At 45.6% G+C, this 13,617-nt stretch overlaps 1 protein-coding gene across 1 annotated transcript in view; it reads right to left on the bottom strand.

Moving 5' to 3' along the window:
• Window positions 1-13,617, bottom strand: part of LOC138266996 (B-cadherin-like) — a 125,017-nt gene that overhangs the window by 48,317 nt on the left and 63,083 nt on the right. The window contains 5 exon segments of the mRNA XM_069215833.1: window positions 4,692-4,820; window positions 4,961-5,136; window positions 9,478-9,622; window positions 10,495-10,650; window positions 11,890-12,039. Coding sequence (XP_069071934.1) covers window positions 4,692-4,820; window positions 4,961-5,136; window positions 9,478-9,622; window positions 10,495-10,650; window positions 11,890-12,039 — 756 coding nt within the window.

Raw genomic sequence — 13,617 nt, 5'->3', positions numbered from 1 at the left:
CAGGGTGGCATAAGATATGCTGCAGCCCTTAGAGACCTTCCCTGGCATCAGGGCCCTTGGTACTAGAGGTACCAGTTACAAGGGACTTACCTAGATGCCAGGGTGTGCCAATTGTGGAAACAAAAGTACAGGTTAGGGAAAGAACACTGGTGCTGGGGCTTGGTTAGCAGGCCTCAGCACATTTTCAAATCATAACTTGGCCTCAGCAAAGGAATAAAGTCAGGGGGTAACCATTTCCTTACATAAGTAGATTTTCTTTCTGAATTTGGACTACCACTACCCATTGGGGAAGTATTTCTCTATAGTCCAGTGCTTCTCTTCAATGCTTTGTTTTAAGTCTACAAGGTTGTCAACATCGGGAAGTACACCACCTGTAGATGGACTCTAGCACTGACAACTAGAGAGAGTGAGTGCAGCCTGGTTTCTGTTGTTAGTACATAAGTCATGTTATCTGCACAAATGAGGGCCACTTTGGACCTGGATGTGGTTGGGGAAAGCCTTCAATGTGAAGTTAACAGCTAACCGCTCTAGGTAATCCATATGGCGATCCTGCTGTCTGGGTTACCACTGCCCTTAGTGAGATTCTGTAAATGTGTCCACCACCCAGTGAGGGAAGCGTCCATTGTACGGATAATCTGTGGTAGTGGGTCACGAAAGAGCCGACCCTGCAAAAGGTTGTTGGTGTTCCATCACTGCAGAGAGTGATGGGTACAGCTCCTAATCAATACTAGATCTTCCCAGGGACTCTTTGTCTGAGACCACTGCTGCACTAGGCGTTCTTGCAATGGATGCATGTGTAACCTAACAACGGGGACGATGGCAGTGAAGGAGGCCATCATGCCAAGGAGGCGCATGACTGTTCTGACTGACCCTCTGATGTGACTAAAAAAAAAAGAGGGAGATGCTCTTGGAAGGCCTGCACCCTGGCAGGTTTGGGAAAGGCCTTGCCCACCCAGAGTTGAGAACTGCCTCCAGATAGGTTTGGATCTAAAGGGGCTAGATGTGGAACTTGTTGGCCTGAATCGTACATCCCATGTTGTACAAGGTTTATAGTGGTCTGAGCGTGTGCGAGAATGCTGCTGGGTTGTGTACATGATTAGCCAATCGTCCAGGTAAGGGAACACATGGATGCCCTGTAGCCAGAGATGTGCTATGACCACCGATACACTTTCTGAACACCCTGGGCGGTAGTTACACCGAATGGCAGCACCTTGAACGGATAGTGTTGGCCACTTACCACGAACTGGAGGTAGCAACGTGCCCCAGGTGGATTGGGATACGGAAGTAGGAGTCCGAGGTAGATGGCAGTCTAAGTCACCTTGTTGCAGCAATAATGTCCTGTAGAGTGACCGTAGAAGTGTTCAGACAGGTTATATTTGTGGAGGAGCCTCAGGCCCAAGATAGCACTGAGGGACCCGTCCTCCTTGAGAATGAGGCAGAAGAGGAATTAGACACCTGTGCCGTGTAGGTGTGCAGGCACTGGTTCTATGGTGCCTAGAGGAGCAGCGCAACAACCTCCTCTTGCAGCAGGCATTGGTGTTAAGGGGAAAGGACATGCCTGATCTGTGGAATATTGAATGGCGTGGAAGTGGGCTTGAAATAATAACAGTGTTGGAGAATTTCTAATATCCACTAGTCTGAGGTGATCTGTTGCTAAGCGGGGAAGAACCCTTGAAGTCGACCCCTGGCAGGTGTTGTGTGATCGGGGGTGGGGAGGAGGGCAAGTCATTGCTTTACTGAGGCAGTTCGCTTGGGAGACATCTACCTTGGGAGCTGTTGTGGATATAACCCCTAGTGGAGGGCTCTTGTGATTGCTGACCATGGAAGGCGGTGAAAGCCTCAGGATTTGGCTTTGGAGCCATCTCTGCAAACTGACCACTGAAAGGACCTATTGGAGGAGAGGGGGGGGGGGTTCAGTGTTCATTTGGAGGTCACTCGTGGCCTTGGGGTTGTGTGCCTGCATATAGGGACACTGGAACTGATGCAGAGAGGGGCAGTGTCAGCATCAAGGGTACACCCGATGGTAGTGTTAGATATAAGCTAGCCCTCTTCAGTACTTATCTGGGCTTTTCCAATGAGTCTCAGTGAGCCCATCATAGTGTGACAGCAAGACAATGGAATTTGCAATGCACCAGTGGCTGGCTGATTGCACAGCAATAAGTTTGGCTGTTGCATCAATATGCTTGATTTCTTTATCTGGCGGGGGTGCATTGCCAGTGCCCTGCTGGAGGGGGTTGACCCTTGATATACACTAACTGAAAAAAGCGGTGGGGGCTTATATTCTTTTTGTCCACCCCATGGGTGATTACCTGAGTTTCAACAACATGCTTACAAAGGTATGTGTGGGATATAAGTCAGTGTCTGTGTCCCCTTTTGGTTCAACATACTATAGATCCCATGGATCATCCTGTGGGGGGAGGTCATATGGGTCCCTAGTGCTACGTGCACCCAGAGGCAGAGTGGTGTGATGCCTGGGAGAATAAAAAGTGTCAGCAGGTAGTGGCGGGGCGGGAAGAGGGTGATAGTAGTCAGCTGGAGGAGGAGGAACGAGGATAGGTTAGAGAGTCAATGGCAGAGGGCTGGTAGCCTTATGTGGTTTAGGAGGCAGCTGTAGAGCTTCTACGAAACTAAGCTTCAGCTTTTATCATCTGCAGTTAACACCGGTGGCTAGGTGAGGATTTAACCCATAACAGGATGGATCACGATGACACTGGTGGGCATCCAGTTCCTCCTATAGCTTCTGCAGGACAGGTTCCACAGAGGATGAGCGGTTCTTTGAGCCACAGGGAGTTTTTGTGCCCCTGAATGGAGATGGCCTGCGCCAAATGCATTGGGTCCGAAGCAGGAGTTTGGTGCCAACCATGGCCAGATGGCAGTGGCAGACCAGGGGTCAGCCTCTGGGTATAGAGACTGAATGTGTGGTTCCTGGGAGAAGGCTGTCTGGACTTCGAATGGTGTAGAAAGGACATGCACCGTCTGTAGATCAGGCTTACGTTCTGCCCACTCCAGGACGGATCTGGAACTAGATTGGGGAGGCGAGGCCTTCTCCCTGGGGACTGACTGTTCTGGCTGAAGTTCCCCTTAGAGGTACTGGGAGCTGAAGAGGTCAGGTGTGTCATCTCCGCAACATTTTGAGACAGTAAGCTTAACAGTATCTAAGTTTTCTTCAAGCAGAAGGAGCAGCAGGCATCGCAGGAGGCCTCATTGTGTTTGGGAGAAAGGTACTGGTTACAGCTCTGGTGGCAATCAGCCCAGGGGTACTTGGCACAGAGGACAGTATCTGAATGGCATTTGTTCCATCACAGGTGAGACATGCTTGCTGTTGAAAAGCAAACAGTGAAAGCCCCAAACGACAAGGACCCACCAGGGGCATCAAAATCATCTTAAACCCCAACAAAGCAATACACGTTGAATCAAGGCAGGAAAGGGAAACACAAGAGCAAAACAATACTGACAGGGGGGGGGGGGGTGATTGGCTGATCTGAGAAGGCCCAGAGACATGCTTGCTGTTGAAAAGCAAACAGTGAAAGCCCCAAACGACAAGGACCCACCAGGGGCATCAAAATCATCTTAAACCCCAACAAAGCAATACACGTTGAATCAAGGCAGGAAAGGGAAACACAAGAGCAAAACAATACTGACAGGGGGGGGGGGGTGATTGGCTGATCTGAGAAGGCCCAGAGAGATCACTGCAGTGGCTTCAGTCTGCAGCTCGGCCACACACGTCAAACCTGACGGGGAAAGAAAACAATCTAACAATGAAGCCAAAGCCCGTGCACATTACCAGCAATAGGTGGAGTCATTGAAACTTGTGACTTTAGATTTCTTTGAAGAAAAACTGCTTTCACATATCTAGGCCCAAAACTAGACACAAGAATGCATAGCATGTCTATCTACAGAAACACAAACACACAGATTATATTTTGGGGTAGAAGGCTAAAGGAACAGAACACTTGTAACAAATAGCTATGTTCTGTTGTGCCATTCACCGATCCAGCGCCATTTGGCCCCACCCAGTTCATGATCCGACCAATGGCATTTCTCAGGATAAGGAAAAATTAGGAGCAGTAGATGACCTCAGAGGATGACACTGATAACATTAAGAGGCCCTGCATGTTCCAACAGCCATATTTCGCCAAAAAACTTAGCCTCTTTTCATAAAAATGTTTGTTACTCATCTTTAGCACATAATAGGGGAGTTGAAAAGGACAATACAATACTTAATGCTCCAAAACTTATATACAAATGCCTGCCAGAGTTCCGACCCATAATTGGGAACTCATCCCCGATGCATCCCCACCCCCCCAACCCCCATGCCCGCATCTCCCCCAACCCCCATGCCCACCTCCACTTCTCTCTCCCATCAACCCATGGCATTATAGAAATCCTTTGTTATTTCTGTCTAATGAAAACAAGCATATAAAACGTGAACTGTAATTTTAAAAGACAATCTAACTTCCGATAAGCAAGCATGCAGATCTAGCCAAGGTAGATACCAGACAGCTTTAAACCTTCAATGCGCGTGGTTTCCTGTACATGAAAACTTACCAAGCAGGATTACCCTAGCTCAGAGACCATAGTGAGAGCAGGAGTGGAAGATTAGTTCATAAGCAATAGCAATTCTAAGCTCCCATTGTATTCCTGCTGAAAAGGCTTTAAGTTTTTGTTTGCACAAGAAAAAAGTAAGTTACCGTTTTTGGGTCAAAAATGGGCGCATGGTCATTGATGTCCTTTATTTCAATCTCTGCAGTTCCAGTAGTCGTTAAACCTTCTCCTTCCATGTCAGCAGCCTGCACAGTCAATGTATACATCCTGACCCTCTGTAAAGAAAATGAGGGGGCATTAAACTTGGGTAAATACAGACTGCAACAAAACCAGCTCTATCGCGGCAAAAAGCGCTTTACTGGAACCAAAAGCAATAAACCAGGGAGGCCTGATCAATAAAGGTCTCTTTACTGACCTCTCGGTCCAGTCCACTTGCAATCACACTGATGACACCAGTCTCCTTGTTGACGGTGAACATATGGTCTGTGGGCTCCTTGGGTTCCTGGTTGAGGATGGAATAACCCACTATTCCATTGTTTGTATTTTCAGAGTCATCCAGATCAGTGGCAGATATCACCATTACAGAAGTACCTTTGGAGAAGAGGTGAATACGAAGCATTACATACATAATTTACAGCATCACAAGATCAAAATGACTACTTTATTCAATTGCATGCTTACGTCCTATCCACTAAACTACTAGAAAGAGAGTACCCTAACCAGGTGATAAGGAGAGCTTATAAAAGAGCACGCAATAACATTAGAGACCAGCTACTGCTACCCAGAATCAACAAACCAAAAACGGAGCAGATAGTTTGGGTGACTACTTTCAATCCACTGTCCAACAAAATCCAAAAGATCAGAGAAGGGTGGAAGATCCTGACATCAGGTGGTCTCCCCCTTGAACAACCCCTGCACACATTCAAAAGAGCTACTAACATTCGGGACATGGTAGTCCACACCAGGCCCGTGATTAAACCCCCGATAAGACAAACCACCCCGTGGCAGGTACCAGCACCAACCGGTCACCACCCGTGCGGGAACTGCAGTGTGTGTAAATTCACACAGAAATCCACCACTGTAGAACTTGGTCTACAAACCCTGTGGCGTCAAAAGACACTCACAAACTGTAACAGCAAAAACGTGGTATACTTGATTGTATGTCCTTGCGAACTCAAGTACATTGGTATGACAACAAGAAAGGTCAGCACTCGCATCTGTGAGCACAGGAGTACGATTAGATGCCAACGGGATGCTACAAAAAAAAAAAAAAAAAAAAAACTTACAAGCCACTACGTGGCAAACAACCACTCCCCAGACAACATACAATGGACGGTATTAGAACAACTGCCACCCTCAACCAAGAACATGCCCCAGAAGCTACTCTACTATGCGCAGCGCTGGGTCTGGAGACACCAGCCGGTTGAATGATGACATCCCATGGGCCTCACTCAACAAATGACCTCTCTCCCCTCCCCTGTTCCCCCTCCCCCCACTCCCTCCTGGAATCAGAGGCTAGTTGCCTCAATCATTAGGGTAAGGATAATCTTTTCTGAACCATATTTTCACTGTGTGCTCCGCATGACTTTGGCTTGCTGTGGCACTTGTTTATATGTATATGTGTATTCAATTTTGATACAGTGTGTGTTGTGCTGTGTTTTGCTTATGAATTTATAATTTTCTCCCTTCAGGCCTCCGCGAGGTAGTGCCTTGCCTAAGGTAGGCCCTCTCTATAAATAGATCACAATTGTTCCCCCCCCCATCCTTTTGAGGGGAGGCTTATCTATCTGCACTTGGCATGATGGTTAGGGATCCTAGGCCCTGAAGAATGCCCTGAGACCTCTCACAGCTCCCAGTAGTGGGCAGAAACATGTCGGCCAACTTTTAGTGAGGTGACCTAGTGAGTCCTTGTTCTCACCGTGGTGTCCCACCCAGTTTGTCGCACCAGCAGTTACCACTATTAAAAAGTGTAGACTACACACAGGCAACTGCCTAGGTGCTTTTAAACCCCCCTAGCTTAGCTGGATCCCATTATCTCTAGATAAAATGTATTTACGCACTCCTTCCCGTTCCTTTAACGGTGAGGTTGAGTCCGCCCAGGTGGTACTATCCTACCTGGGTGGGGCTAGGTGGTCAAATTATGAAGCATGACACTATATAGTGTGTGAGACCACCTAGTCCGTAAAAGGAAATTCCCCCCCCCTCCTTTACCCCTGTTACAGCACCCCCACCACGCACTCTCTGAACCCAACGAGGTCCATGAGCCCACGGACAGTCCCCCACATTCGAGGCAAAGAGTTCAAATATCCTAGATGACTGACTGAAATGAACAACTCTTAGTCCTAAGTGGCATATTAGTTGCATGAAAAGCTTACAAGTATCATCAGAAGGCCACTGATCCCACAGTCCAAGCATGGAATACCACAATCAGTTATTAGAGCTCAATGAGGAATATCCAGAAGTACCCCACAGACGTTTTGGGTAGGAAATCTGCCTTTTCTGCACTGTCACCCCAAACCTTTTACTGGACCCTATATTTTTTGCTGTCTTTAAACCTCTTGCACATTAGCCCTGATAACTAGTTGTAAAGTGGCTGTACTCCTCCTTTCAACATGAGGACATTTGTGTACTTCCAATTGGCATATGTAACTTACATATTAGTCTCTAGTATACGGCACAAGATGTACTTTGGGTTTGAAAATTGAATTTCACCAGAGGACAGACTATAGCACGTATGGTGCCATCCACTACAGTGGCAGCGCAAAAACTTTGGGGCTACCAGTGCAGCAGGACTGTAGAAGTGTAAGAACTGCAATTCGACCAGTCAAAACCTCCCTTTTAAACACTAAGCCACCCTTTTCTTGGCCTCATAGCCCCCACTGCATGACATTAAAAGGTAGGAGATGTCGAAATTTCATGTTAACATGTCCTTACATCGACTAGTCCCAAAAAGCTATTTTTTACTGTGGAAGGCAGAGTTGTCCTACATAGAAGGTACAGATTACATTCCAATATTATATATATCAGCAATGGGAATAGCTACAAAAATAATTAAACATTAAAAATCCAATATAATGTTGAAGTGGAATTTAAAAAAAAATATTAAGAAAATGTAACCATTAGAATGTAACCTTTTCCTGCCTGAAAGTCCTGCAGTCTAATTTGCATTTGCTTTTAAACTTTGCCCAGCCAGGGACTGGAATTTGAATTGGTATGAAGGTCTGAAAGGCATCCCAAGAGCAAACAATAGACTTGAATGGGCAGAGACGACTATTAAACCTAACACAATGTAGCGTGCGGGCTGGGAGCATCCTTTTTAACATTCATGTCAAGTCCTCATGACAAATCTACTGGGTTTACATACAACACATTGTTGTGCACTTTAAAGGAAGAAAACAGGATGCCAAGACAATTCTTGATAATCCACTGTCTGGTTGCTGAAGGACCCTGCTTTGCCCTCCCAGACTTTGGTCTTTAGGTTTTGCATATAACACTGGGGGTGCACTTGACAGGATAGAGAACAGGACGCCAAGGCAATTCTTGTGCATCCACAATCTGGCCGGACAACCCTACTTTTGCTCCACCAGACTCCGGTCTCTGGGTTTGAGGGCAGTTGCTACTTCAAACTGCATTTAAGTGTTTGATGTGGGCCTGTTAGGATTCCCATAGCACATTCCCCCCAAACATGCCCCAGCCCTTAAAGTCCCATTTGATATGGCCAAAGGCTTTACACACTGAGAATTTTCAAGATGGTGAGTATTGGCCACAGGAACTTTCAACCCATTTGTTAGGGAATGCCTATGAGTCATTCCCACACACTAGCTCGTGCCAGGCATAAATGTGGCACCTCCAGACACCCACTTCAGAACATCCCTGAACCTGTGGAAGATCAGAAGAATTAACATGCCATTCATGACCGGAAAGGAGCCCTGAAGGACTGGACCTGCTCCCTCCAATACCCAGTACAAAGATGTAGACTCCAAAAGGCGATAGGGATGAGTTTTTGTTAAAGCTACAGGGCTACAACAAGAGGTATTTTCTTGCAACTGCCCAGTGCCAACTGGGCCAGACCCTAAAGCTGGCCTCTGCCTAACATCCTGCGAGTCTAAGTGGCTCCCCTGAAGTCGTGGTGGAACTTAGAATGGTATTCCTATGGTGGATTGGGACTTAAAGTACTAAAGTCAGAAAGCCAAATCTTTGACCAGGATAAACCTAGTTAAGAGTATCCGACCTGTGCTTCATCGCAGTTAGCAGCAAATTGCACCTATGTCCAAGCCCAACACAACCACTTACTTATTTCGGCTTCTTGGAGCTACTTCTAATTAAAAGTAGAAGAATTCCCCTCTGGTTCCCTTTGTTGAATTTTCATCATTTTGGGGGTCATTTTGCTTAATAACTTTTACGAATTCTTTTGGGCATGGTTTTTTGTTTGCATGATTTCTGTGGTACTGCATAAATACGTTACATATTGCCCTAAAACAAGAGGGTCTTCTCTGGGCTATAGGTACCAGGGAGTTGGGCTCAGGTTAATTTATGAGTGGATATGAGGGTTCACCCTGACAAGGTTGCGATTATTCGAGATGTGTAGTCTCCTACCGCAAATATTATAATTTCTTACAGCTGGCTCAAAACTTACGATATATTGGGGAAGGCTTGAAACATTGCCTCATGCTATTAGATTGTTTTTATACACTAAGCTTATCAGCTATAAAGACTACAAAGTATTTTCATACCAGCTTGTAAACTGTAAGCAAACAAAACATTTAGTTCAAAAAGCTTGTGGGTCTCGTTAAAACTTATTCTATATATTTCAGATTACAGACCGCCGTCTAGCACACCTGCCAGTTAGTAGAGAAGATGGAGTCTGGCTGCTGCCAGATGTGTGATGGAAAAGAACATTATCTAAACTGCAGGCTATAAGCACATCATTACCTGGTGTCGCCATCTCAGCTACAGAACCCCTGAAGACTGATTCCGTGAACACTGGGCGGTTGTCGTTCTGATCCGTCACCTTGATAATGATTTCCATAGGTTCCTCGGCAGGCATCCCATTCTCAGAGACAGCATGAGAGTTCAGCTGCACAGAACACACCAAAAGTAAACCACGACATGCAAATACCAACCTAAGGGAAGGGCTTGGAGTGTGAAGTAATCTTTGCATTTTAAACCTGGTACTGAGCCTGACCTAACTGCAGTAAAATATTTAACGCTGCCAGAATGCTCAAAAGAGAAATTAAAAATGTACAAAAAGAAAGAAACAGCCTGAGATATATGCAGAAAGGCTCACGCGAGCAGGGTTTATTAAACTAAGTGCAGAACACAAACTTAAGTTTGGAGTTCTGACGAAAGCATCCTGGAAGGTGGGATTTATGACACGAAGCCGAAGTCAAGAGTTTAAAATATAAGATATTTGCAATATGCGTTATCATGAACACAACAGTCCTGTTTCCTCAGGCAAATAAACATACCAATCATTGACTAGGAGAGATATTTCAACTTACAGCTACAGACAGCTGCATCTTAAAACATGCTTTAGGACTTCCTAGGGAAGAACCTACCTAGAAATGGAGCAATTCTAATGTGCCTGACCTACAAGAGTCAAACAGACCACACATTCCATAAAGTGAAAAAGTGGACGCAGATCAACAACACACAATTACTAGTAACAAGCAACGTGACTCGTCACCAATGTGCACCAAGTCATGAGAAACAGGGAATATTTCAGCAGACAAAGGGATTCTGGTGGGGCGGACGACTTAGGAGGGTGTGTGTGTGCACGCATGGGGAGAGGGGAAATCAAGCATCAGTAGGTGGAATAAAGGGATGGCCGAAGGTGAAACCATTTGAAATCACACCCAGCAACAGCCCACTGGGGGCAAGGAGGCAACATGCAGCAGAAATATCTTAAGGGTCATGTCCCTCTGCACAGAGAGAATTATGGAGTCTCACCACATATTGATCCTTCTTTTCGCGGTCCAGGGGTTGGGTTACTGACAACCAACCGGTGTTCCTCTCACAAGTGAAAAATCCCTCAGGCGGCTGGTCTGCTCCTTCCCCAGTGACGCTGTAGAAGACCTTGGTTTCTTTAGCCTTGCTGGATTTGATCTAAAGATTACACATAGTATAGAAACACTTCATTCCTGGAAAACCATTTTGCAATAAAAGCATGTAAAAGATGTGCGGTGGTAAAGGGCCGAACAAAAAAAAAAAAAAAAAAAAAAACACACACACACACACACTAGAACAAGCCCCTTAAAGAACTGTTCAATAAACTCCAAATATTGCAGTAGGCGAAATAAAAATCAGAAAGCCATTTCACACCTGAAATACCTGAAATTAAACATTCAAAAAGACTCCTCGACTTTTGATTTACTGCTCCAAGACCAGCACAACCATCTTGGAACGCAAAATAAAAAATATGGGACAGAGAGGAGTCAGAATCTAATGAGGGGCCCTGCCTGGGGAGAAGAGGGAGGGTAAGGGGCAGCTACTCAACACTGAGCAACCGACAGCAACAGTAAGCAGGGAGGGAAGGGAGCACAATGGTGGAGGGCGTGTCTAGTGGCAACGTGACTAGGGCAGCAGCACATATGGGAGGGAGCAAGAAAACACATGCACTCCCATGGAGAGTACAAAGAATACGAAGAAAAAAGAAAAAAAAAAAACAGTTTCCTGATGAGAGTTGCTGAAGGTACAAGTCATCTGGCCAACAGGACGGCAATGCAGCTATAGTTCAGGAGAGGACTGCGCACAAGAGAAGGGAGGAAAGCCATCAAATGGGAAGCAGGCAAATTAGATGGACATCAAAACCAACCAGTGACAAGAAAACGGCCTGCCGCGACAACAATGCTAAGTACTGGGATTGCACACAATAGGTCTTTCAACAGACAATGGCGAGGCAAAGATTTATAGAATACCCTCAAACGAGCCTCATTAGGCACCATTAAAATGTGAGGACACCCATCACAAAACAGTTTTCACAATATGGAAAAGTAGGGCTGCAGGACACATGTTTGATTCCTTCTCAGTTAGTTATGGATTTAATGAGCATGAAACACAGAGCTATTCCCACTCTTAATGCAATAAACTTTTGCCAAAAGACCTTGATGCTTGTAGAGTCATTCCAAAGCTGTCGCCCCTTAGCTTTCGATTGGCAATGATAATATAGACGGTTTAGTGCGTGAAATAGCTTCATACTTTCTCCCAATGAATGAAATGGGTATCTATAGGGACCAAAAACGTTTGGATAACTTCACTGGAAAAGCTGTAACCTGCTATTTCCATTTAAGTGCTAGCTGTGGGGCACATTACTCTACTGCAGCTGCTATTAAACATTTTCCTTACCTGTACAAGTCTTTTTGGATATGTTCCCTTCTCGTTTTCAGTGACACTAATAGGAGGGATGACCCAGTCTCGCTTTTTTCGGCTTAACCCAGGTTGTGCTACCGGGAACGTGATGACTGGTAAAGCTTGCTTCCCAATATCAGAATGTGTCTGAAAGAAAAAAAAAAGAAAAAAAACACACTAGTTACGCGTATCGCAAATGCACCATACAGACGCCCTAGTCCAATCACCAGCAGCAGATCAGGAGAGTTTCCAAATGAGTAGACATTGGTACTTGCTCAGTAAGCACTCCCCCCCCCCCCACCCCCCGCAGAGTAGCTGTTTCCTACCAAATTTACCTTGAAGGAGAAAAGATCTTAAGACAATTTACAGACCCAACCGTTCAACAAAGCATTGATGATTGATCCTGGAGCAGGCCAAAAGACTGTGGAAGATATGGGCTTCGGTAATTTAAGTTAAGGAAGCTGTTTTCCAAGCAGAGGGCTGCTGGGAGCATGTTCTAGGAGGAGGCCTTCTAAACAGTAATCTGCAGCCAACACATATGCATGTTGTTGGGTAAGCCTCTAGATTGCTTTAGGAAGCAAACTTACTTTGTGTCTGCTGTTCAGTAAAACAATTTTCCAATGTAGGAACTACCTAGAAAACAAGAAAGTCACCTGCCAGCAGCTACCCTGTAGACCAGAAGAGCTTCGGAAACAAAGTACTCTACAGGCTAGAGGGTTTCTCTAAAGCAGGTCAGACAGTACCTGGCCACAGACCTGCTCAGTGGATTACAAGAGAAGAACATTAGAATGTGCACTTAAGAAAATCAGCCATCTGAAAGTCACTTGGTCGAGCTTGGGCTTGAAGTTCCACTTTCAAAATAAATCTGATGAACTTTGTGTGCAGGCTATTAAACAATCATGGGGAGTCTTTTTTCTATATGTTAAGTATCCCACTTGTCTACAACACTAAGGACTTGAGCCCCCACTTAGTTAGTCAAGTACTGATGCCCCCTCAACTCATTCCTGTGCTATGACTACACAAGCTAGCAGTTCAAAAACATGTTCACGACCCTCGTTGTTTCATTCCTTCTCCTGCCCCACCATTATTACTTGGGAAGATGTTGTGGACTTCTGGATTAGCTGCAGACCCCGGATATCTGTGTTCCATTCTTGGTTTCTCTGTTTCCCACACCATGCGATCTTAGTCCAACCTGCTTCATCATTCCTGGCTCATTCACCAGCTCGGTCAAAGAAACAGGCACACTGACAAATTAGCTACATGCTAAGATTAGGTGTTTTATCAATGGCTGACGGCACCAATGGTGCCTTTCACAGTTTGATAGCGGGTTCAGCAGTTTCACTAATTCTAGTACCTGGGGGTCTTGTTCTTCTACCGAAGACTCATCCTCGGTCAAGGCCTTTCGTTCAAACACACAACATCTATTCAGGGTTATTTCCTGTCAGGACCCTTTAATACTGGTGACATTAATGCTGTTCAGTCTTTCCACGTGTAAATAGGAAGAGCTTTACAGACCAAAGTCAAACTCTTATAAGCACACACATTACTCGATTCACCAGAACTTCCTGCTCAAACTGGTTTGTGGCTTGTTAAGTGCCAAGACCATGGCACACAATTCTGCTGCGACAATGCTAGCCACTTCATCCCCCATCTCGCCCCTCAACTGTTGCCAGGCCAGCGACCAGCACTGCATACAAAAGGAGAAGAGGTAATCACCCTGATATA

The sequence above is a fragment of the Pleurodeles waltl genome, chromosome 12 (assembly GCF_031143425.1).
Source record: "Pleurodeles waltl isolate 20211129_DDA chromosome 12, aPleWal1.hap1.20221129, whole genome shotgun sequence".
NCBI classification, from domain to species: Eukaryota; Metazoa; Chordata; class Amphibia; order Caudata; family Salamandridae; genus Pleurodeles; species Pleurodeles waltl.
The sequence above is the reverse complement of the archived record's forward strand: the minus strand, read 5'-3'. Positions and strand labels throughout refer to the sequence as shown.